Source organism: Hypomesus transpacificus, chromosome 9, assembly GCF_021917145.1.
Source record: "Hypomesus transpacificus isolate Combined female chromosome 9, fHypTra1, whole genome shotgun sequence".
In the NCBI taxonomy this organism is placed as follows: Eukaryota; Metazoa; Chordata; class Actinopteri; order Osmeriformes; family Osmeridae; genus Hypomesus; species Hypomesus transpacificus.
In genome coordinates this window covers 7,854,513-7,877,868 of record NC_061068.1, presented here as the reverse complement: position 1 = coordinate 7,877,868, position 23,356 = coordinate 7,854,513, and the positions used below count along the sequence as shown (strand labels likewise).

The 23,356-nt window shown below is 46.0% G+C and overlaps 2 protein-coding genes across 4 annotated transcripts in view; both read left to right on the top strand.

Moving 5' to 3' along the window:
- Positions 1-5,623, top strand: part of sulf2a (sulfatase 2a) — a 9,454-nt gene extending 3,831 nt beyond the window's left edge. The window contains 15 exon segments of the mRNA XM_047026632.1: positions 41-235; positions 384-512; positions 611-667; positions 761-890; positions 1,109-1,316; positions 1,446-1,707; positions 1,816-1,912; positions 2,011-2,105; positions 2,296-2,355; positions 2,447-2,616; positions 2,756-2,898; positions 3,135-3,243; positions 3,337-3,370; positions 3,654-3,707; positions 4,213-5,623. Of these exon segments, the coding sequence (XP_046882588.1) occupies positions 41-235; positions 384-512; positions 611-667; positions 761-890; positions 1,109-1,316; positions 1,446-1,707; positions 1,816-1,912; positions 2,011-2,105; positions 2,296-2,355; positions 2,447-2,616; positions 2,756-2,898; positions 3,135-3,243; positions 3,337-3,370; positions 3,654-3,707; positions 4,213-4,243 (1,774 nt within the window). The 3' untranslated portion in view covers positions 4,244-5,623.
- A 377-nt stretch (positions 5,624-6,000) lies between these two features.
- The window catches only part of arhgap46a (Rho GTPase activating protein 46a), a 28,485-nt gene continuing 11,129 nt past the window's right edge, over positions 6,001-23,356 (top strand). For 2 of the 3 annotated variants that reach the window (XM_047025006.1, XM_047025005.1), the window contains exons 1-2: positions 6,001-6,137; positions 16,628-17,101. In XM_047025006.1, coding sequence (XP_046880962.1) covers positions 6,124-6,137; positions 16,628-17,101 — 488 coding nt within the window. In that variant the 5' untranslated portion in view covers positions 6,001-6,123. Of the gene's footprint in view, positions 6,138-16,627; positions 17,102-17,145; positions 20,037-23,356 lie in introns of those variants that run through there. The other variant, XM_047025007.1, reaches the window with a different exon arrangement.

Genomic DNA, 23,356 nt, shown 5'->3' with positions numbered 1-23,356 from the left:
AACGTGCTAGGGACCCCTTGTTGTGCGGAGGGTTTTTCAGCTGTGTGTGTTCTCCTCAGGTGTATAACATGCTGCTGGAGACTGGAGAGATGGACAACACCTACATCATCTACACCTCCGACCACGGATACCACATTGGCCAGTTTGGACTGGTCAAGGGCAAGTCCATGCCTTACGAGTTCGACATCAGAGTCCCCTTCTACGTACGAGGGCCCAACGTGGAGGCAGGAGCCATGTGAGGGACCGCACCCAATAACATCCGTAGATTAGCCGTTTCGATTCGCTGCTCCATTGTCGATGACGTGGCGACACAGTTGTAACTGAAAGTTCACATGTTGCTGGTGTTGAATTTTCAGCTGATCGGTTGTGTATGTCTGCTGCAGAAACCCTCATGTGGTGTTGAACATCGACCTGGCGCCCACACTGCTGGACATGGCTGGAGCAGAGGTGCCCTCAGACATGGACGGCAAGTCCATCCTCAAACTCCTGGACACAGACAGACCTGGCAACAGGTGACTTCATGCTTAACAACGGGTTATTCTTTGTGGTGAAACTGGACACTCACCTCGACAGGAAGGATGTTTACAATGTCTTCCGTGCTCTTTTTCAGGTTCCAGTTGAACAAAAAGGGAAAAGTGTGGAGGGATTCATTCCTGTTAGAGAGAGGGTGAGTCTCCTTCATTGGCCATCAGTTGAACATGTTGGTATTTCCATCATAGTAGCAGCCTTAATCCCATGAGACAACATCCTGTCCACACAGGAAGCCTCTCCATAAGAGGTCTGATGGAAAAGAAGTGTCCCAGGAGGAGAATTTCCTGCCTAAGTACCAGCGGGTGAAGGACCTGTGTCAGAGAGCAGATTACCAGAGCTCCTGTGAACAGCCTGGCCAGGTCAGTGGACAGAATGGCAGACACAGGCTCACACGTACACAGGCTCTCTCACACACAAGCAACGATACACACACACCAACTGCATGGCCAGACTGGTTGACCAGGCGCTAGTCACAGTTTCACACACACACATAGACACACATGCACACACACATTTGTATTGATCTACCGAGTTATGTCGTCCTTCCTTCTGTGTGTGTGTGTGTGTGTGTGAGTAGAAGTGGCAGTGTGTGGAGGACCCTTCTGGGAAGCTGAGGCTGTATAAGTGTAAGGGCATGGCCAGCCTCTTTGCCCCCCGCATGCAGGCTCTGATGGCTGCTGGGCCAAAGAGCTACGGCCACATGTCCAACTCTGACTCTTGTAACTGTGGCCCTCTGGGCATCAAGACAACACCCGTGAAGAGGAGGAAACTGCTCACCAAAAAGAGTGAGGAACTCGTCATGCATTCTGTTTCAGAAATGGTGTGGTTGTGCAACCCAGTGGCAACACAAGGTAGTGCAGACACACATCACTTCAACCAGCAGTCACACTTTTTTGCTGTTGTGATTCTGACAGAAGGAAAGTCCACTAAAGGTCAGTCTAAGAACCGCTGGGCTCGCTCCATCCCCTTTGAGCTGGACGGAGATCTGTTTGCTGTGGACCTTGAGGAGGGGTACCGGCCTGTGGGCCCCAGGAACTCCAGCTGGGACAGGCAGAGGAAGACTGGAGCTGGGAATGGAGACCTGGAGGATGAGGAGTTTAGTGGCATGGAGGTGACAGCCAGACCTACCACCAGCAACAACCTCACACCACCTGCTTCTCTCAAAGTCACCTACAGGTGTGTGTGTGTGTGTGTGTGTGTGAGAGAGAGAGAGAAAGAGAGAAAGAGAGAAAGAGAAAGAGAGAGTCAGGGGATGTTGACAGCATCTGTCTGTTTACTCTGCAGGTGCTCCATTCTGATGAATGACACAGTCAAGTGTGATGGAGGCCTCTACAAGTCCCTGCAGGCATGGAAGGATCACAAGCTGCACATCGAGCACGAGGTACTGCCCCCACCGCTTCCTCCCTGGCATGTTCCTGACCTGTCTGTCACTGTTGTTTTCCACTCCAACTGTCCTGGGGTGTTTTCTCTGTGCATCAGATTGAAACCTTGCAGACCAAAATCAAGAACCTGCGGGATGTCAAAGGTCATCTAAAGAAGGTTCGGCCGGAGGAGTGCCAGTGTAACGACCCCAGGTCTGAGTCTGAACTCAACCACAAAGAAAATGACCTCATATTTGAACTGCACATACAGGATGCACAAAAAACTATCCGTAGAGCACATGTTGACATTTATCAAAACAAGGCTTTTCCACAAATAAATCAAGCTCCTTATCTTGGCTGGCCAAAAGATGTTGTCATTCACATGTTCTTTTTCTCCTTTCAGTTACCTGTTCAAGAACAAAGGGTCTTTCAGACTCAACACAGGTCACATCCATTCGCTCAAGTAAGGAGGAGCGTGAAGGGTACTGAAGGCTCTGCTGGTTCATGTGTTTTTTCCTTCACTAACTGTGTCTGTAATGGCTGTGTGTGCTCAGCAGAATGCCCTCGAAGCAGAAGAAGCAGTGGCTGATGAAGGAGCAGAAACGCAGAAAGAAGCTTCGTAAACTACTCAAGAGGCTACGCAACAACGACACCTGTAGCATGCCTGGCCTCACCTGCTTCACCCACGACAACCAGCACTGGCAGACCGCCCCCTTCTGGACAAGTATGGCGCTGCAGACCATTTGAAATCCTGTCTTGCTGAACGTTTTGGAGCATGATTTTATTTGCAATGATATGATGTAGTTATTGCATGTATGAGTAAAGCTTGTAATTCGTCACCTGAATGTTTCTGTTTTTGCTAGTGGGGCCGTTCTGTGCTTGCACAAGTGCCAACAACAACACCTACTGGTGTCTCAGGACCATCAATGACACTCACAACTTCCTGTTCTGCGAGTTTGCCACAGGTTTCTTGGAGTATTTTGATCTTAACACTGACCCATACCAGGTATGTATTTTAAGAGTTTTATTATTGTGTTTAACTTATACAGCTTAGTTGCTCTTTTATGGAGACTGCTGCTTGTCCAATAGTTAACATACAACATACTAGACAAATATGAACTGTTAAATATGAGTTATTTGGTTTCTCTAAAACAGTGAAAATCTTATCCATGATGTAGCCTTTTCACTGATGCAGTGCCTCTTGTTGTTTATCGACACATTGTCCTCATGGCATTTCTGCAGCTGATAAATGCTGTCAGCAGTCTGGACCGCGATGCTCTGAACCACATGCACCAGCAGTTGATGGACCTGCGCAGCTGTAAAGGACACAAGCAGTGCAACGCAGAGAAGGGTAAGTCTGACAGACAAAGACACAGACACAAACACAAACGTCACCTGATTATCTGTTTGTTTCCATAACTCTATTTTATTTATGTTTTTACAGGAGGCAAAGAGCGAAACTCCTTCAGTGAATACAGGTACCCAAGTTTTCCTGGATTGACCTCATATGGTCTTGCCCTTTGTTCTTGCCTTTTTCCAAATGCTTTTCTACAAACAGTTTCCCAGAAGCCTTTGGTTGTTACAGTTTATTGATGCTTGCAGCTGCTGACACCCTCTTTGCACTGAGGCCTAATTGCTTGTCTCTGCTGTTTATTTGTGCATATGCGTGCGTGTGTGCGTGTATGTCTGTGTGTGTGTGTGTGTGTTGTCCATGCACATGCGTTTGCCAATGCACGTATGTACGTGCTGTGCATGCTTTAGGCCAGTTCATCGTCGAAAGAGGCCAAAAGTGAAGAAGCCCTCCTCCAAATCAGTGTGAGTTTGTCATCCCCCATTTGTTCCTCTCAGTTTAGCCAATCTCCTCCTCTCCTCCAGTAGAGCTCTACTTATCACTTTCAAATGAGCCAGAGGCATGTTTTCTTCTAGCACTCTCCCCCAAATAGTTCATGCTTCTTGTTCTATGCTTCATAGAACAAATGTAGTGATATTTAAGTGCAGTACCTTCAAGGCATCAGTACAACCTCATGTCAAAGTTTGTCATGTGTGCATTCATTTCATTTAGCAGATGTTTTTTTCAAAAGGGACAAACATTACGGGGGGGGGGGGACCTGCAACCTCTTGAACTCTATGCAGTCAAGTGCTTCAACCACTGAGCTGTACCCTCATTGTATGCAGATTAAGAATTGTCTTTGTCATGAGTGTCTCTGTCCTTGTTCTGTATTTGTCTCTCAGTTGGGCTTTAGGAAAAGAACTACTGGATCCACAGATTCCAGTAATTGCTTAAAGTAAACACTTCTATCCATTTGTTTGACCCACACAGAGGGCAGATTTGGGAAGGATGGGTGGGTTAAACACCTGGACCTGTCCTCCACACTGGCTCTACCATCATCTGCGAGGGAGGCTGAAGAACCTGAGAATCATGTGGGGATTTCACTGGAATGTAACCTCATAAACCATTACTGTAGGAGTTCATGGAGAAGGCCTGGACTGATATAGTTACCAAAATATTCTCCAAACAGAGGAAATGTTTAAGTCTATGGAACACAAAAAAAGGATTATTGTTGCCTTCTTCCCCCCTCATACTGAATAAACACTCTTCCACTCAATCAAGCTTACTCACAGGACTGTCTCTCATCTAGTAACGCAACACCTCCCTCTGTCAGTCCCAACAACTCTTGTAGATTCTTGATTTTGTGCGGTTTTAAGTGTCAATTCTTGATCATCATTGTATATAAATTGCCTGTAAGCTTTTTTATTTTTCCTGTTGAACTGGAAGAAAACAGATTAAGAAATGTGAGGTGGATGAAATGTCAATGGTGCTGTTACAAACTGCTGTGGATCATCTCCTGGTGTTTCACCCTAAGGCTCTACTACCACACAGGAGAAGGATATCTGTCATCACTCACACTTTGACCCTACTGTACAGACATACAACATTAAGAAACTCTTGTCATCACATCATTTTCCTTGGACCACAAACTTCTGGATGTTTGCTGCATTTTTGTATTATAGCTCAAATAAATGTTGCTTGAGAGCCAGTAATGATTGTTTTACCTTATAGAGATGGTTGAGAGATGATGGGACATGACAGTCAAAAGGCTCAAAAAGCTAATTCTAATGTTTTTATCACAGACTCTTATCAGGACTACTCACCCGAACACCCACACTGAGAGTCTGCAAACCAAACTCCTTAACATTAGTCAAGTGGCAGAATGCTTATGGTACATTAGTGAATGATATTTTATTGCTTTGCATTGATCATGCCCTGGTAGGTATTCAGTAAACTTAGTTTGTTCAGCTTGCAATACATGGTGCTATGATAACAATATGGAAAAAGACTTGCTGTATAGTATGTATTTGAATGTATGTTGTGCAATTAATATAAATGTTTACAATATTTTTTATAATACTGAAAGGAGGCAGACCTCTCTTGTACCTGGTATTATTTAAGACGACATTATTACCTTTTAGATGTTATTTTCTGTTAGTCTTTTGGATATGTCAAAACTTACTTCTGGAAAAGCACTTACGAATTATTAGTGAAAATAGTAACTGTAAAATTAATGGATTTGTGCATAAGAATGCAGATTGTGATCTTTTGTCATTGAAATAATGTTGCTTTCTCATTTGCTCATTTAGCCTTTTCTTTTCTTTTAGCAGTATTAGGTGATTTATTATATTAGCCTAATTAGACAGTAATTGAGAATAAAGTGTTGATTTGCCACATCCATGTTTTTGCTACTTTTATCTGGCTGGTATTTTAGTCGAGTAACATGCAACAAGTCGGACTTGCCAGCAGGTGTCTCTGCCACTCAAAGATTATCTAGCCACCAAACCACAGATTTAAGATTAGAAGAGGGATTCAAGAGATTATTTAAAATATACTTTCTATTTCCATTTTTTTTAACTTCTCAAAAAAGTCTAACCTGTAGGCCAATATTAATTACTGTGCACATACTGGTAATATCGTCAGTGGAACGTAATGTCACTTGTCCCGTGAGTGGCCAGTGAGTAATAAACAGGAGGGAAGGGCGGGGGTGCAGCCCGCACCGGGCGGGGACCCCCATCGTATTTCACGTGCAGAGGCGGAGACTCCATATCGGATTCACTACTGGAGAATTGTCTCATGCTCAGTGCCCTTACCGACCGTGGAAAGTAGCAGACAAGTTTGAGTGAACTAGTGAAATAGTCTTAATTCTAAGATATTTGTGTTGATTACAATGTGAAGGAAATGGCAGGGACAAGGTAAGTCATCTAATCTTCACAACTATTGAAACGTGTCGGACGGAGTTAAAAACATGTTATTTTTTAATCGAACGCCCCGCGCTCTTCGTGTTTGAGTGGTGTGGGCTGCAACTACCACTCCATGAAGGGAGCTGCATTGTGTTAAGGGACCCAAAGAGTATAAGTTGGATTCAGAGTCAAACTTATAGTTCCTTACTGCCCAACCTGAATTGTCAAGCAAAATAAATGTTTCGATGTAAACATGTTCCATGTTGAGCACGGTGGCTGTTTTGTATACATTTGTATACATGAGTTTAAATCTTGTTTGTCAATTATTCAGAAGTTTAAATGTTTAAAGGCACACTTTTTAAAGTAGGCCTAATAGACAAAATGATTAGTGGGTTGCCGTTTTAATAGCCGATATATACCGAGTTATTGTGTAGGCCTATTAGTGACGGCATAACGTTTGAAAGGGTATTGGCTTTTGAATTGTTTTATCAAGCTGTCAAACTAACTGATCTAGATTCTTTATAGTCAACCTGGTATCAAATGAACTCTTCTCAAGTGTTCTTCAGTCCTTAGAAATGTTGCATTTCCTGTTGGCTTAAATGTAATAATGACCTACCTCCATTCGGCTCAGTTTGCTATTTTTTTGGGATAACAATCCAATAACCAAGGTGGAAAACAAATGCCCTGAAGACCATTTGTTTTTTAATTGGGCTTACTCCACCTGACTGGGCTGATTCACACGCTCTTAGACAGCTCTTATTCACTATAAGGCTAGCTTTGGGAAGTCTTGGCATTTGATTAGTTAATTATACATTTCAGTTCTACTTGTCTCATAAATACCAAAATCCTAGTATACCTCAGATTAACACAATTTCTTAATGGTGTACTTTTGATTGTCATTGGAGTTGATGAGAGGTTTTGTAATTGTGTTATTATTCCCCACTAAGGCATGGATTATTCCCCACTCAGTAGGGTATTGTAGACACTTTGATTAAAGATACTTGTCCCTCTAAATAATTATCATCAGATAGCGTGCTGTGCTGCAGAACAGGTGGTTATGGGTTTGAAACCCAAACCAAGGCCCGATTGGTCTTGGAAATGGGATGGTCTAGGAAGCCCTCATAGTCAAGTCACTTTGAGGGCATGCTTTTACATTTAGTCATTTAGCAGACAGTCTTATCCAGAGCGACTTACAGTAAGTACAGGGACATTCTCCCCGAGGCAAAGGACACAATATCATTTGGCACGGCCGGGAATCGAACTAACAACCTTCTGATTAATAGCCCGCCTCCCTAGCCGCTCAGCCATCTGACCCCTTTCACCACCCACTTTTAAAACCTGACTCCAACCTTTCACCACCCACTGTACTTATAAATACTCTGGGATAGTCTCAAAAATATTGAAATGTCTTACTGGTGGAACCATGGAGATGGTGGACCCAGGGGCAGCAAGAGGTATTTCAAGGTCCCTCAGATATGTAATTTATCCAGCTCAAGGAGTTGACATGTCACACCCCTACAGTTCTCAACTCAGTAGTATGTCACCCCTCCCTGTACAGCTGGGGTCTCGATTCTTCTCCATGAGGCATTGGTGACAGCATTAGACTGTGTGCATCTGTGTGGTGTTGGATTCTGCATACATGTGAGCTTCTCCATACCACACTATGCACAAAGGGAAATCACCTCTCAACACATCTCAACATACATGCTTCCATTATAGAATTCAGTATAGGATGAGTGTGATATCATATCAGAATTGTCAAATGACTAGTAGTATTACAGATGCATATTTGATCAAACTCTAGACGTAATAGTTCTAGACCTACACAGTGTAGTTAGTTCGGTGCTTATCCCAAATACAACCTAATTTAGGGCCACACCTTACTTGCCCCTTGTTCTCTGATAAACCAAGTAACTCCTCTGCTCTGCTGAAGCTAATCATGGCTCCAAAAAATCTGATGGGACAAAATCTACTCACACTACAATGTAGTTTTGTTAGTGAGGGCCTTCATTCTGTCTAGCTAATCAATCTTACCTATTTTATGCCTAACATTCTTTCAGGTCAGTCTATCAAAGTGCAAGCAGAGATGAGCCACACTAGGATGTTGTCTCCTTGTTTACTCTGCTGGCCCCCAATGGTCGGCAGACAAAGGAACACAGGACACTGCATTCCTTCAGCAAGGTTACCTCAGTGCACAGCCAGGCCTTTTGGGCCTCATGTGACAATACAGACGCAGGACATCCGTCAAACAATGGCTTTGAAGACAGATCTGTTTGATTGGCCTGTTGGGAGGAAGTGTGACGCGTTTGAGACTCCTTCTTCCGTGGTTCCAGTTGCTCGTCGGTGCCATAATGGGTTAAAACATTGGGGAAAGATCAACATGGTTCCTTCTGTTCCCTCTTTTCACCACCATGTGATTGTTGTAAGCTTTGTACAAAGGCTGTGTAGCCTAGGTGATTTGTCTATTCACATTTGTCTGTGCCCATCCAGCCCCTGACATTTGCAATCCCTCTTACACTGGGATAAAGAGCTGGCTTAACTTGCTTGCCTAAACTATGTTCAAACCTGATGGCCAGTCCAAGTTATCTGAATGTTCCTAGATGGCATGATAAAGAATAACATTCCCAGAGTATAGGATGGTATGGCGTGGTATGATCGGATACACTTAGTCATATCTTCCATTCAAGTTAACTAATACTGTACGTCATCAGTCGTAAAGTTAATTCTTGTTACTAAGATACACATTTATGTCATATTTGCGCAAAGCTGCCTGTCTTATTCCTTTCACTCCACGATCATTCTGCTGCTATTAGGAGAATGCTTATCAGTCCCAATACCCTGAAATACTAGAACAGGTGGAGGATGTTATGATGACACCCCTGTCCAGCTCCCCTCAGTGTGGAGCATTAACAGCTTAACCAGGCTCTGGGTCTGACCCAGGATCGGCTCTCAGAAGCCCATTTCTTTGGGGGGAATTATCATGATCCAAGATGCCTCCTTCCTGTGTGGCTCATTGACCACCTCTGACCCCCCTTTCACCCCATCACTGCCCCATGCTCAGACTCTGGCCTCGTTTGTCATGTCAGCAGAAGAAGGCTAATGGTTGGGGGTTGTGTTCTCAATGCATTTGGCATCAATGTCAGCTATAAAGTTAGACAAGCCCAAAGTAGTATTATGTTGAGCAGGCACCAAGCAGATGTCTATGGTTGAAATTCCCTCTCTATTTAAATGGTTCCTCCCTGCAGAAAAAACATCTGGTTAGACCCTAGTGTGTGCACTTGTCCTCATTTGTCGCATTCTCACCTCAAAATTAAGAAATTACATTGAAAAATGATGTTAATGTCCATTAATCACAATTACATCCTCATCAGTTATTTTTTCTCAATGTTTGGACAAGTGACCCCATTGTTCCTGGATTGACAGCTGGTGTACCAGACAGGGAGTCTGTCCTGTATTTGGTAAACACCGTGATTTGTCCCTCCATGTCTCCTGCACATGCTCACTCATGTCCAGAGGCCCTCTGACCTGGTAAAACGTCCATTTGTCATAGGCCAGAAAGGGTAGGAGGATCTGTGGGAGCACAGGGGCTGTAAGTGGTCGCACTGGCCCCTATAAAACGGTTTGTTTTGGATTGACCCTGTTTCTGCCATGTGTGTCATACAGAGCGTGTGACTGGTCTGCTCAGCTGTGAGGGGTCAGAAGTTTAACCAGCAGTCCTCATGCTTCTGCTTCAGTGGACAGAAGAACAGAACAGGGCTTTAATAATGACCTCCAAACAGAAGCCATAGAGGAGTATCTCTATCCATTTACTATTTAGGCAAGGAACAGAACAACTTTAAGAACCTCTAAGTCATGGCACTGTATATATCTGGACAGAACGTGTATCATATTCATCCTGCCAGCTGGAAGTGGCATGGGAAAGAGTAGCTTTGCTGGAGGTGCTGGAACGACCTTGCAGAATCCAGTCTAATCCTGTGCCAGGAGAATGAAAACTGTCTCTGGTTGTGGCTTATGGCAGCTGTTGTAGGAGGTCACCCCACTTCTCCCAAATATGTTCCAAGCTCCTCCCCCTGGGCTTAAGCACAAAGCTCTGATTGGCTGGCTGCCATGTGGGAACGGAAATGGAGACAGTTGTAGCTGAATGAAGCCTGGTTGTTAATTTGACAATAGTGTCCATTGTCTGCTATCAGGCATTAGCATAGGGTAGACTGCACAAGGATTGGAATGCATATGATTATGACTCACCGTTGGACTGGCTTGTCAGCTCAGGAGCTTTCATTCTATACAGAATAAGGCCCCTCTGAGGCTTTGTGTACAGACAACTCTTGGTTTTCTGATGCAACTTGTTAAGATGGTTTGGGACTTTGGAACATGCTTCCCTAATAAAACTGGTCATGGTCTTAATGTGCTTTTCTTCACACACAAAGTTCTTTTGTACACCACAGAGGACATCTGACAGCAGCACTACGCAGGTTGGACCAGTGCGTTGAAAATTGAGCCCAGTTACAATTACTGCACTCTCTAAAGCTCTGAGGCACAGAAACCAGATAGTCCCGTTTTGAGGTGTGTAGAGTCACTGCAAATGACTCACACCTTAAAGTGATACCATTCACCACGGACACCAGACTAGAGCATCTGTTACACCATCTGACTGTAAGCTCTCCAGGCTATATCAGCCATCTACCTGTCTCTTCTGTCTGTGTAGAGGTGTCTGCAGGGGGGTGACTGCAGAGGGGTGGAGGTGACTGCAGAGGGGTGGAGGTGTCTGCAGAGGGGTGGAGGTGTCTGTAGGGGGGTAAAGGTGTCTGCAGGGGGGTGGAGGGGTCTGCAGGGGGGTGGAGGTGACTGCAGGGGGGTGGAGGTGTCTGCAGAGGGGTGGAGGTGACTGCAGAGGGCTGGAGGTGACTGCAGAGGGGTGGAGGTGACTGCAGAGGGGTGGAGGTGTCTGCAGAGGGGTGGAGGTGACTGCAGAGGGGTGGAGGGGTCTGCAGAGGGGTGGAGGTGTCTGCAGAGGGGTGGAGGTGACTGCAGAGGGGTGGAGGTGACTGCAGAGGGGTGGAGGGGTCTGCAGAGGGGTGGAGGTGACTGCAGAGGGGTGGAGGTGTCTGCAGGGGGGTGGAGGTGTCTGCAGAGGGGTGGAGGTGACTGCAGAGGGGTGGAGGTGACTGTAGGGGGGTGAAGGTGACTGCAGAGGGGTGGAGGTGTCTGCAGAGGGGTGGAGGTGTCTGCAGAGGGGTGGAGGTGTCTGCAGAGGGGTGAAGGTGACTGCAGAGGGGTACAGTTTCCAGCCCTGCTTTGCTCTGCCAGGCATGTGGCTGCGACTGCTTTGGCTTAAAGTGCTTGACCCCTCTTCCCGTCCTTGGCCTGCTGCCACTCTGCCCGTCTCTGAGGCCGGAGCGGCAAACACAAGGCCTGTTTTATCATGCAGAACATAATGAAACATTCGCTTCAGACCCGGCCCCAGCGACGGAGCAGGCGGTGTGAGGAATGGACAAGAGCAACTGTTGTCCCCCCTCAGGGTGAGGAAGGAAGGTGAAAACCTGTCGGAACAGTGCATAGCATGGGGCCTGTCAGTCTGTAGATAGACCTCCCTCAAGTACAGTGGGAAAGGGAAAAATAGAACCCACTTTGAAGACTATGCAAGACCATGTACCTTTACCATCATAACATTCACTTCATACATGATACATGATCCTGCATGGCCTCCAGGCAGGGCTTGGAGAGACTTTTCACACCACAGAGATCACACAAGCCCTGTACGCCTCCCCTCACAGGCTGCCCTCTGCCCTTAAGGCAAGGAAGCTTTTAACACTAACCACAATTACTTGTACCAGGGAATTTAGTACTATGGTTCCTTTAGTGGAATGGCAAATAAACCCATTGTAATTCTGAAGAGGCAGCTGGTAAGAATGGATACAGTTTTAAGAGAGCTTTGTACTGTAGAATCTGAAACGGATGCCTAACACACAGTGATTTAACCGTAGTGTTACTTGGATGGAGTTGCTATGGGGATGAATGCCAACAGTTCCATGGAAGTCTGTTATCCTGTTATAGACTGCACCTTCAGTAGCGGTCATACTGGTCTGTAAGATGTACACAAACAGACTCACAAACACGCACTAATTGTCAGTAGTTTTTTGTTGTTGACCCCTGCCCTTGGTGGAACGGTAGGAATGGGATTGAACAAAAGAACCAAAGAATGTGTTTGTGACAGGTGCACAGCTTTTTCCGTCATCTGAAACATGTGCTCTTTCCCCCCCCTTCATGTGATTGTTCTCTGTGACCAGGGTGTGGGAGCCTGCACGAGGCCTCTACAATGCTGACCCACATAAACACTTCACACATACGCCTCTGTCCCAACCAAAAATGGACTTAGTTAGATATGGGTCTTAAGGTTTTCTTGGTATTTAGTCTTAAAATGCCTTAATTATTGCTTAGAAATATAGATATATCTTACATGTACAGAAACAGTTTGAAAAGTTAAGTTACGTTGCTGACAGGACCTCCTCATTCACTTCAATATCTGTATTTCTTGGACGTGTTTGAGAGCTGCTTGCTCTGTTCCAGTCCATCACAGTCCACACTGTAAACAGGCTTTATGTTTCTCATCACACACGGCTCATGAAGCTACTGCAGAGCACACACAGTTCATGTCTTCACTCTTGTTTTACAATATTTAGATAAGCACGTTGCCTAGGAGCAGGCGGTCTATTTAGACTTTGAACATAACGTCCAATGACACCGAGCGCTGTCTGGACCTGATTATTACTGCCTTAATATTGAGGTGCATGCCACTGCTCGCAAGGCTGCAGCAGATGGCTAGCAACTCATGTTTGAAATGCAAGGTGAGCAGGGAGAAATTTAGCTTGTAAGCTTTACTGTGACTTTATATTTTTAAACTGTATCTGAGGAGTAAGGATGTATTTTGTCTCCAGATAGGAAATGGCAGGTCTGTAAATACACAAAGGCGGACTTTGGCACTTGTTGCTGTGGCTGGTGAACTGAACTCTAAGATTACCCAGATGAATGGCAGAGCCTGTTAGAAACGGCAGCCTCAGGTCCCTCAGGGGAACTGTCCAGAGACCAGCTCAGAATAGCCTGTTGTTAGGCGAGGTTAGAGGTTAGTTTACGAGAGCAGTAAATGTTAAATGGGAGTTAAGGTTCGTCACTGGTGCCTATTGTCTCTCTACAAATTAATTCAAGAGCAAACAAACACATAATAATCCCTTATTTAGCTACACGTCTGAGAAGGTGCTGTCAATGAATCAGAACCAGCAGAATGGTATTCGAGTGATAAGCTCCTCAACAGCCTTGACCTGATGAGTTGATAACAAACTGACTCATCTGCCTTTTCTCTGACCATTGCACTTTTTTTAAACTTTTTGTCTCTATGATTCATCTTTCCATTGGGAAAAAAAGTAAAACTAGCTAGGAAATTGAGGAGGACAGAAAGCCAACATAAAACAATGAGAGAAAGCTACGTGTTGCCCTATTTTCAGACAATGAATTGTCCACTCCTGTTTTTCACTGCTAGGAAAAGTGCCATTTACGGTTTCTTTCTAGAACAATGGAGCAGATTCCATGACCAGTGTTGTTCTCCACTCCAGGAAATCTCTATAAGATCAGATGTTATTTCTGGACTATGGATTTTATGACTGTAAATTACAGTTGGATGAAATATTTTCTTCAGAGCAAGATCTCTAACACTTTGGCAGCAACAGGATGGGGTAGAGAGATGGGCTTCCCGTTTTGGTGCAGCGTTCTGTCAGGTTTTCTGTGTTTGCAGAGGTGTTATTCTATTTGACTGGACTTATTTTTAGTCATCCTAGAATAACCATGTGCTGCAAAATGGTCTCCTTGACCCAGATGGGAGACAAAGAAGCAGTGTGCCGTGGGAGATGATGGTCTGTGTTATCAGATGAAGAGTACAAGACTAAACACCAAAGCTTATTTGAAGGCCATATTTTTCCACTTGCTCCTAAGCACAACCATAGTTGCTGTATTATTTCTGAGCGTCATGTTGAGAGACTCCTACCCATGTTTAATGAACTGCACCCGCTGAATGGTGTCATTGTCATACCGAGAAGCCGTCTCAGGGTAGAACTAATATATGCTTCAATGACATTGATCAACTCTGAGGTGAATCAGGTGCTATGTGCGTTGGTCACACTAGCACGTGTGTAATGACTAAATATTCGATTGTAACAAAACATTTGCAGTTTAAGTCTGAGTTCACTGAGGCAACGCAGACTGAATTCCACACCATTAGGAGCACCCTCAGTGAGTGGTCTCAGGTCACAGGGCTTTCTTAGTCAGACTTTGTGTTGAACTGCTCTGTCTTCCCGTTCCTTCATGAGCAATTGACCAACAGTACTACCTCTATAAACCTACGGGGTGACACACGGTACCAGCCACGAGCTCCAGACTCCCAGCTCTGCGCTCGTACACAGCGTGTCTCCCTTGTGGAGTGAAGAGGGTGAGGGATGTCACACTTCACAACGTTAGACACAGACACGGGGGGAGACCATCTCCTAAAAGCACTCCCAGAATACCTCTTCCAAGAATTTCCGAACATGACGACCAGTCTATCTTCCAGCTTATCTCTGCCTGTCAACAGAAAACCCATGGCTCTACTCTGCTCTGACTACTGTTTATTTATCCAGAAGGAAGGGCCCTTACGCAACCACTAACCCCACACTGTGTCTGTCCCGTTTACGATGGCCTGCGCCGCTGACCCTCGAACCCGGGTTTCCTGTAGGAGCGTTCACGTGGCATGTTCCTGTGCACATGTGTTCATATCTGGAATTTGGCTCCCATCTTTTTTTCTCATTACAATAATGTAATGCCAAACACATGACTGGGAGAAATTCAGCATGAAGGGTTGTGTATGTGCGTGCGCGTGTGTGTGTATGCATGCGTGTGTAAGCCCCTATAGGGACTTTAGTGCAGTGAGAGGCTGAAGGTTTTTGTCGTTTGGGGGGGAGGCTGACTGACTCACTCTGAACGTCCCTTTATTCCATGTTTTTCCTGTAGATCTGTCAGCTTAAAAGTCGTCTGCTCTCGTAAAGTAAAATTGCCTTTTTTCCAGCTCCTTCTTTGTGTGTTGCCACTAGCCAGACAGGTTAACCTCTATCGCCATGATGGCTGCTCTTAGGAGAAACACATACACCACACATGGACGTACACACATCTCATCCTCATCATCTCTTCTTTTACACACACTCGAGAAGAAGAAATGACCAATCTACTGTTCGTGATGCGCTCGTCACTCCATATGGGCTAAGATTCCCCTAGTCACACTGATGACAGTCATGTGAGCCGTGACCCTCGGTTCTGAGCTTGTCGAGCGTCGGAACAGATGGCCTCTCCGCTCCTGTGTGCAGCATGGAGCAACACTGGCAGGGGTGGCGTACTCCTGTGCCCCTCCACGTCAACCTGGCTTTGAGAGGGGCAATGTGGAGAGCTTCAGCTTGATGCTGGACGAAGACATGTACACCTCAGAAGTACGGAGTTTGTCACAGTACACTGAATTGGATTAAGACATTTAGATTGAATATAAAATGGTAAGAAGGAGTTTGGCTATCGTACAGCAGAGACGACACTCCTGGCAGAGCTGCTTGGCACTGCTTGTCTGTGGCTATTTTGGAGGCTGGGAATAGGGGTCTTTCTTGGCGAGAGCACCAGGAACAAATGTGTGCATTTGGTCACAGTATCCCCCTGCCCCCACTCTGCCGCAGGTGGCCTGGCTTTGGGCATGTGTCCTAATCTTGTCAGTGACCAAAAGTCCATCCCAATAAAACAATTCCTCCACCTCTACCCTTTCTGTTTCATAAGCTCTACCATGCTGGGAAATAATTATATGATTGCTCTAAAGGCACAGTGAATGTGATATTTCATAAAGCGATTCCACATTTGCAAAATACCGTTTTATAAAAGAGGTATCTCTACCGACTACCTTAAAACCCTCCGGCTTTCTCTGAAATGTAGTTCATGATACCATTGTGTCTGAGCCTGACGGCTTGCCCTTCTTCTCTTTGAAGCATTGCTCTGTATCGTGTATGTGGGCCAGTCGGTGTCTCTGTAGGTCATGCTGGGTTTGCTGCTAGCACTGCTCAGCTTTTCTGGTGGTGCTGGGAGCGGATGCTGCTCCTCGGGCCTGCTGGCCGGGCCTGGCGCTGGTCCTGGTGCCATACCGAGCGTGTCCACCTGTCTCTTAGTCAGAACAACACACACTGCTACTCCTGCTGCTCCTCTGCTCACCAGAGAGGTGACATCACTGCTGAACCAGCGCTCCCCACACTCACACACAGATGGATACGTGTGGTGGACACAAACAATCCCTCCTGCTCCATATGGCCTTTTGAACAGGGTTTGTCCAGGGACACTGGGGTTCTGCGGTTTGAAGTCTGATGTCCCATAAAGCGATGATTGGCTGTAATCACTGGTGGTCTTTCCTTCTCTCTGCTGTCCTGGTGACTGTCTCTCCTGTGTCTTTTTTCCAGCTCTGATTGGGTGGAGATCCTGGAGCCCCGCTCCCGGGAGCGCATGTACGTCAACCTGGCCACCGGCGAGTGTGGCTGGGACCCCCCCTTGGGCGCCCCCGTACGGCAGGCCGACGGCAACCAGTGGTGGGAGCTCTTCGACCCCCAGAGCGGCCGCTTCTACTACTACAACTCTGTTGGCCGCCGCACCGTCTGGCATCGCCCCCAGGGCGGTGATATCGTGCCCCTGTCCCAGCTACAGGCCATAAAGCGCTGCTCGGAGGCCAAGCGAGCAGGGGGGACCGGAGAAAGGCATCCTGGGACAGGGAGTATTGGGAGCCAGGGACGCCGCACCCCTCTGCCTGAGCAGGGCCCTCCCAGCCCCAGACCCCCTGACATCAGCGAGAAGGAGAACACGGAGCCGGAGGCAGGCCCGAGGGTGGACAGCAGACCTCCGGGAGACGGCTCCACGGACGCCAGCAGGGATCCCCAGAGGTACGTCCCGTCAGCCTGGTCTCATCACCCCACATCACCGTGACACAACAGAAGAGAATGTACTTAGTTATTGGAAGATCATATTTTCATGACGCGAAACAATTGACCAATAATGGTATACATTCGAAACTCTTTTATTTTTATTCTCACTTATCTTAACGTTCCACATGCTTGTGTTTCCGTAGCATCGCCTGTGAACCGTACTCGGTACTTTGAGCAAATTGCTTCCAAATGCGAAGACAGTGTGCAGTTCTATTAGTGTGCATGACATTTACCCCCACATGGCTGTTTGGATAAAGGCCCTAACAGTAAGCCTTTCAGAGACCCCATCATGTGCCCTGCTCTGTGGCATAGTCCAAACCACCATGGCTCCCTCAGAGTCAGATTCCAGGCATGCCAGTTGTATTTCCTCTGGCCCTCGGCCACCAGGCCAGTCTTTGTGCCCCTGTGTGATCATGGCTGCCTCTCTTTAGTCCTATATGCACATTTCATTTCTAAAACAAACCCAGGTCCCTAACCATGAAAGACAACGGGCTCTCTGGAGGAGGACATTTGAACCACCGCAGTTCAAACGTGACCACATGGGTTCCCTCCCTTGATATCATTTCATAGCCAGATTTGTGTGTTTATGAACCGAGCACACTTGATGGGGCATGTGAAGGAGTCCATCTTGGGTAAGACAGATGCAGAACAGCTTGGTTCTAGTCAGAAACAGGAGGGGCCTGCTGTTTACAGAAGGTCTCCTGCGGTGTGCAGAGGTCTTCTCCTCATCCTGGATCATCCCCTGCCATGTGCTGGAGCTCACAGGCACCAGGACGAGCTCTCGCTCCTTTGACCCCTGGCCCTGATGATTACGTAAACTGGAGGGGTAACAAATTGCTCGACCCTCACTGTTGGAGAGCCCAAAGCCTCCTTGACTCCACTCAGCTCGGTGGTCGTCCCTAATGACTCAACCTTTCCCAGAAGTCTCTCTGTTTCCCCAAAACAATGGACAGCTGTGTCTTTGAGGCTCACATGGGCTATACACCCCACTCAGCCATATGGTGTTTCTCCCTGGCTTTTCTCTGTCTCTCTTAGCAAGTAATTAGATACGACCACGTAATGAGGAGAGACTCTGGAATGTGACAGCGCAAAAATGGATCAAAACAACTCAGTGGTTTCATGTTTGGGGTTCGGGAGGAACAGCTCTTCTTCAGCTCAGTCTAACTTATTGATAATGACATGGGTGAGCTGTAAGGATCCTCAGGGGAGGGGAAACCTTAGCAGTTGTGTAATATTGTGGGGTCAGAGTTGAACAGGGCACATGTGGTAGGTAAAGGTGTTCCTGAAAGGGAACATATGTAGACAGTTGATTGCTGATATTTTAATGGAAGGTCTTGGGGGCATTTTCATGTGAACATCGTCAAGTCATTCAGATTTTCAGATGTCCCAGTTCTTATTTTGTTCTTATTTCCTCTATTTGAGGTTTTGGCGATATACTAAAATCCCCTTTTAAATGTTCTTTCCTTATTAACCCTCTTGACATCTTTGCCTGAAGTTATGCAATGCCAGAGAATTTGTGCTAAGCTTGAACATTTTATCTGGCTTTTAATCACATGAAAATGTCCCCAACTCTCCCCACAAAATAATATCAGGAACCAAACAAAATGAAAGCAAAAAAACATGTTGTCCACCATACCATGATGATACCTATCTGTCTGTTTTCCGAAATCACAGCATCTATGTTATTCCACACGGCATGTTTTATGGATCCAGTTTCCTGGTGTGTGCGTGTACGTGTGTGTGTACATGCATGTGTGTGATGAAGGCAGCTCTAAATCTGTTACTCATTGGCTAACTCTTATCACATGTTCTGGGACTTTCTGGGTATTTTCACACTGTGGACCTCACCAGGAAAACACCGTAAACTCCAGGGCTGAAACATGTCCCTAACATGTCCTAGCAGGGAGCTGATCTGTAGGAAATATAAAAGGTTAAAGCTGACAGTGGCTTTCTTCTTGTCACATCTGTTGTACATTTCACCAATGTTACTTCTGAGCTGTGTGTAAGATGCCTTGCTTCATGGTGTCTAATAAGTTACAGAGAGTGGCTAAATTTAAGGGGAAATGTCATGCTTGTTGTGGGCACACAGCAGAGTGGTGTAAGATAACCCAGAAGTGACCTGGGATGGTTCACATTAGGGTCACAGTGCACCTTTGTCCTGGGTGGGCTATAATAAACCACTTGAGGAAGAAAGGCCCGCGGTGGAGCACAAGTTTCCCCAGGGTCAGTGGAGAGCTTTCTCTAAGAGGAAGTCAGGAGCTGCTGAGTAGTGAACAATGCTGCCAAATCAGCAGTGTGTTCCTTCTCATTTAGACTCTAATGACACAGTAGTACACATCAGTGATTGGTGGTCTTCTGTTTGAGGCATTCAGACAAGAGATCAAACACACTAGGAACTCGCTGTTCTGGATTGTCAGCTATTTTATGCAGACAGCTTCCCATGACATGTAATATAGATGTTTCTATTTTGGTCCCGTTTTGAACTCTTAACGTATTTTCTCACAGTTTGTTTCTAGATTTTTTGGAGCCAATCTCTTCAATCTCAAATGAGACCAGACAGAGGCTTTTCCCCTGTGCTTTCTGTTTCTTATGTTTGGAATTTTATAAAAAATTGCTTGTAAATGTGGAAGATCCCCTTACACCCCATGCAGGTCAAATTGAAAGTGAATAGTGTTTGAAAGAAAATCACCAGTAGACTGATGTAGGAAACGAGGAGGAGTCTCTGGTTGGAATAGTGGATCGTTTTAATAAGTCACACATTGAGTGGATGTTTACAGGGACAACACAAGCCTCTTACACTTTCATCTCCCTAAACATGCCGGACTAGCCACAGCTTTTTACACACACTTGGAAACAAGTCTTGTAGTTATTTTATATCCTCATTCCTGGCTTGGTAAGGTTTCTCTGCTCTCTCACCACATTTCCTTTTAAGTTGGCCTGGATAGTTGGTAGTTATTTCAAAGTGACACTTTGAACTTGGTGGGTTGCGATCTAGTTAAATGTTACTTTGTAAATGGGTGTTCATTGTGACCGTCCTTATTTCTCTCTGTATCCCTTTATCTAGCTTGTCCCAGTTTTCTGTCTCTCCCGTGTGAACGCTCAATTGTATGGTGTCTTCAGAACTAGATTATAGACCTACTGCTTTATGGTTGGAACTGGGGCAGAAAGTGCAGCATGTGTATTTTAAACATTCTTTAAGGGTTTCTGGGAGGCTTTCAGTGACTCATGAAGGGTCAGTGGCTTCACATGTAAATAAGCCTTAGTCATGATTCAGGCATGACACACAAAAGCTGTATAGTTGATCCAGTGTATTGCCAGTGTCTGAACAGTGTCTCTTACTACCTATACAGTAGTACGAGCACCTCCAGATCTGTTTTGTGGTTGTAGAAAGGAACATTTTAAACTGCACTTTTACACACCGTATCTGTAATCCAAGAAGTGTGTCCTGCTAGGGTATCGTTTTACATGAACACATGTGGGGTCGTCGTTCACATTCGAGAGGGCACGTCTCTCTGGCGTCAAGATGTGATGGCCTCTGTGTCACCGTATCCCTGAGTCATGGAGAGCAGCGCTCCCAGCCGGTGTCCCTGGCCCAGGCCAGGGTTTCCTGTCTGGGTGGTTGGATGGAGGGTGAGGTGGGTGGGTGGGGATCTTGCCAGAGGTATGTGCAGCTGGTAGACACGGTGGCTCAGGAGAGGGCGGTGCGTAACTTCAGCTGCTAAAGGACAGCTGGGTCCTCACCCTCAGAGGTGTCTCCAAGTCCCATGTCTCTCACTGCTCCTCTAAGTGTTTCTCAGGCCTTTGAATAGACTATGTCATATGGCTTGTGTGTCAGTGTAGTGTCAGTGTATGCCATATGGACTGTATGTGTTTATTGTGGTCTGCTGAGCGCTAAAGGGTGTGCCATGTTCAGTGTCGCTAGAACGGCCATGACATTGTCTCGGTGAATCCTCTTTGTCTCTCCATTTCCTTCCTTTGTGCAGATTGCGAGGGTCTGATTGGCCAGACTCCGAGGTGTTTGTGTGTATAGTGCTTGGCCTGTGCAACCTCTTTTCCTTTTCCTGTCTGGCAGATGATAATAATAATCCTGTTTGGTCCCCACTACTCCCCGGGGGTATATTTAAGAACGTCCCAGTCGATATCCCTATCCGCCCCACTGACTCATATGATGGTTATTCCAGGAAGGATACAGAACTGGAATATTTATTGCAAATAGCTTATGTATATTTAGTACGTTTTTGCGTCAACCCTCATATTTAGTGCAGCATACAGACTGGTCAGCGGCGTAAGACACCAGAGCTACCAAGACTAATTGAAATTTGCTGACCGTTAAGTTGATTTGCTGCCCCATAAGCGAATCAAATTAGTCCGTTGGGCTCCAGAGGACTAACTTCATTTCAACTTCTGTGTTGTCCTCACATGTTTGATGGAATGTGTGTTTGGACAAGAATGGCTGATATTCAAATGTGTCTACACATGAAAATAATATGCTTTGGGGGACCTTATGATGAATTGTGGGATATATAATCTCTCTTTACAAACATCTGAAAATACATGCCAGGTACTGCAGTTAGCATGATGTAACGCAGGAGACTGGCTTTATAGTTGTGGTAAAGCAAACATGTTTATCAAGGGCCCAAGAAAGACTGATGTGGTGCTTTCTGTTATATAAGAATGTGTTTGTTTGAGTTAATCTGTAGGTTGAGGTGCTCTTTCAAAAATTGGCCTCAACCTTTGCACCACCCCCCACCCCTCGATTGCTGCCGTTTAGAGGCGTTGCCGTGACGATAGCACAGTTATCCATTGTGTGAGGCTTCTCTCCACCCTAGAGGCCCCAGAATGAGCCCTAAGGAATGCCAGCGTTCCCGCTCATTCCCCCTCCGCACTCTCCCACGACTAATCCTCCTCTCATTTACACACTCACGCCGGCCTTGCGCTCTCTCTCTCTCTCTCTCTCTCTCTCTCTCTCTCTCTCTCTCTCTTTCTGCTTCTCTCACTTCTCTGTCTATCTCTCCTCCTATTTTCTGTTTTTTTTTTTTCATGTCTCCTCCTTCTCCACCTTCTCTTTTTCTCACTGTCTCTCGCTCTCTCTCTCTCTCTCTCTCTCTCTCTTTTCACAGACAGAGAGTCGAAGTTGACCACAGTCCCCATGTGATCATGATAATCATCTGTAGTCCGCTCAGTGCTGACACTCCACATACTGTACCAATGCTGGGGGGCTCAATGCATTAGCTTGCACCCCCCTAGCTTGGACAATGACTACTGAACAACAGACACAAAGCCAAGTGAAATCCTCAGAGCTGGGAGCCAGACCAGCAGACTCATTCAGTTATGTGTCTGATTTCACCCCTTCAACCACAGCCAGACTCAGGATAGAGTTTCTGCTTTTGTTTATTGGCATTTCTGAGAGGGCTGACACCATGTACAGAGAACATGGCTGTAGGATCTAGAACATGCTCTACTGAGTTGCAGGATGGCAATAAAGTTGTTAAAAAAGCCTCCATGAGGATCGTCTAGCCCTTGTGTTCCGGCCTTACTCCTGTGTGAATGTTGCATTAAGCATTTCCTGTGTTTGTGTGTGTGTGTCAGCTCCCTCCAGGGGGCCTCACAGCACAGGAAGTAGAGCCCACCCCTCAAACCAGGCACATAGATGGAGAATGAGACTACTCATGAACTATACTGTGTTAGTCATCTGACATGTTGATACAACAGGAACCTTACCATGAGTAGTACCATTTTTATTGTGTGTGTATGTTATTGTTGTGTGGTCGTGGTTACTTTTATATAATTCTACCACAGTAATTACACGGTACCTCAGTAAACTGATTACGTGTATTATTCTTTTTGTCATTCAATTATCTGATGATGGTTTGGTCTGTCTGTCTGGTTTTCTTTGTGGTGACACCACGAGCCATGGACATGACAGCGGGAGAACTCATGTATTAATAGATGACGAGCAGAAACAGGTCTCCTGTTCTTTCAACCCAGCCAGCTAACTTGTCATTCTGTCACCCTTCTGTGAGAACTAACAGCCTGAAAAGTGTCAATTTGAAGTGGGTCCTCAACTTGGACTGTCCCCACGTGTGTGTGTGTGTGTGTGTGGGGGGGGGGGGGGGGGGGGGTTTGATTGGGCTTTTGTGGCGTGAAAGGGAGAAGGGGATCCTTGGAGTGTTCCCAGCAGCACCAGGGTGCCTGTGGTGCTGCCAGGTGGCT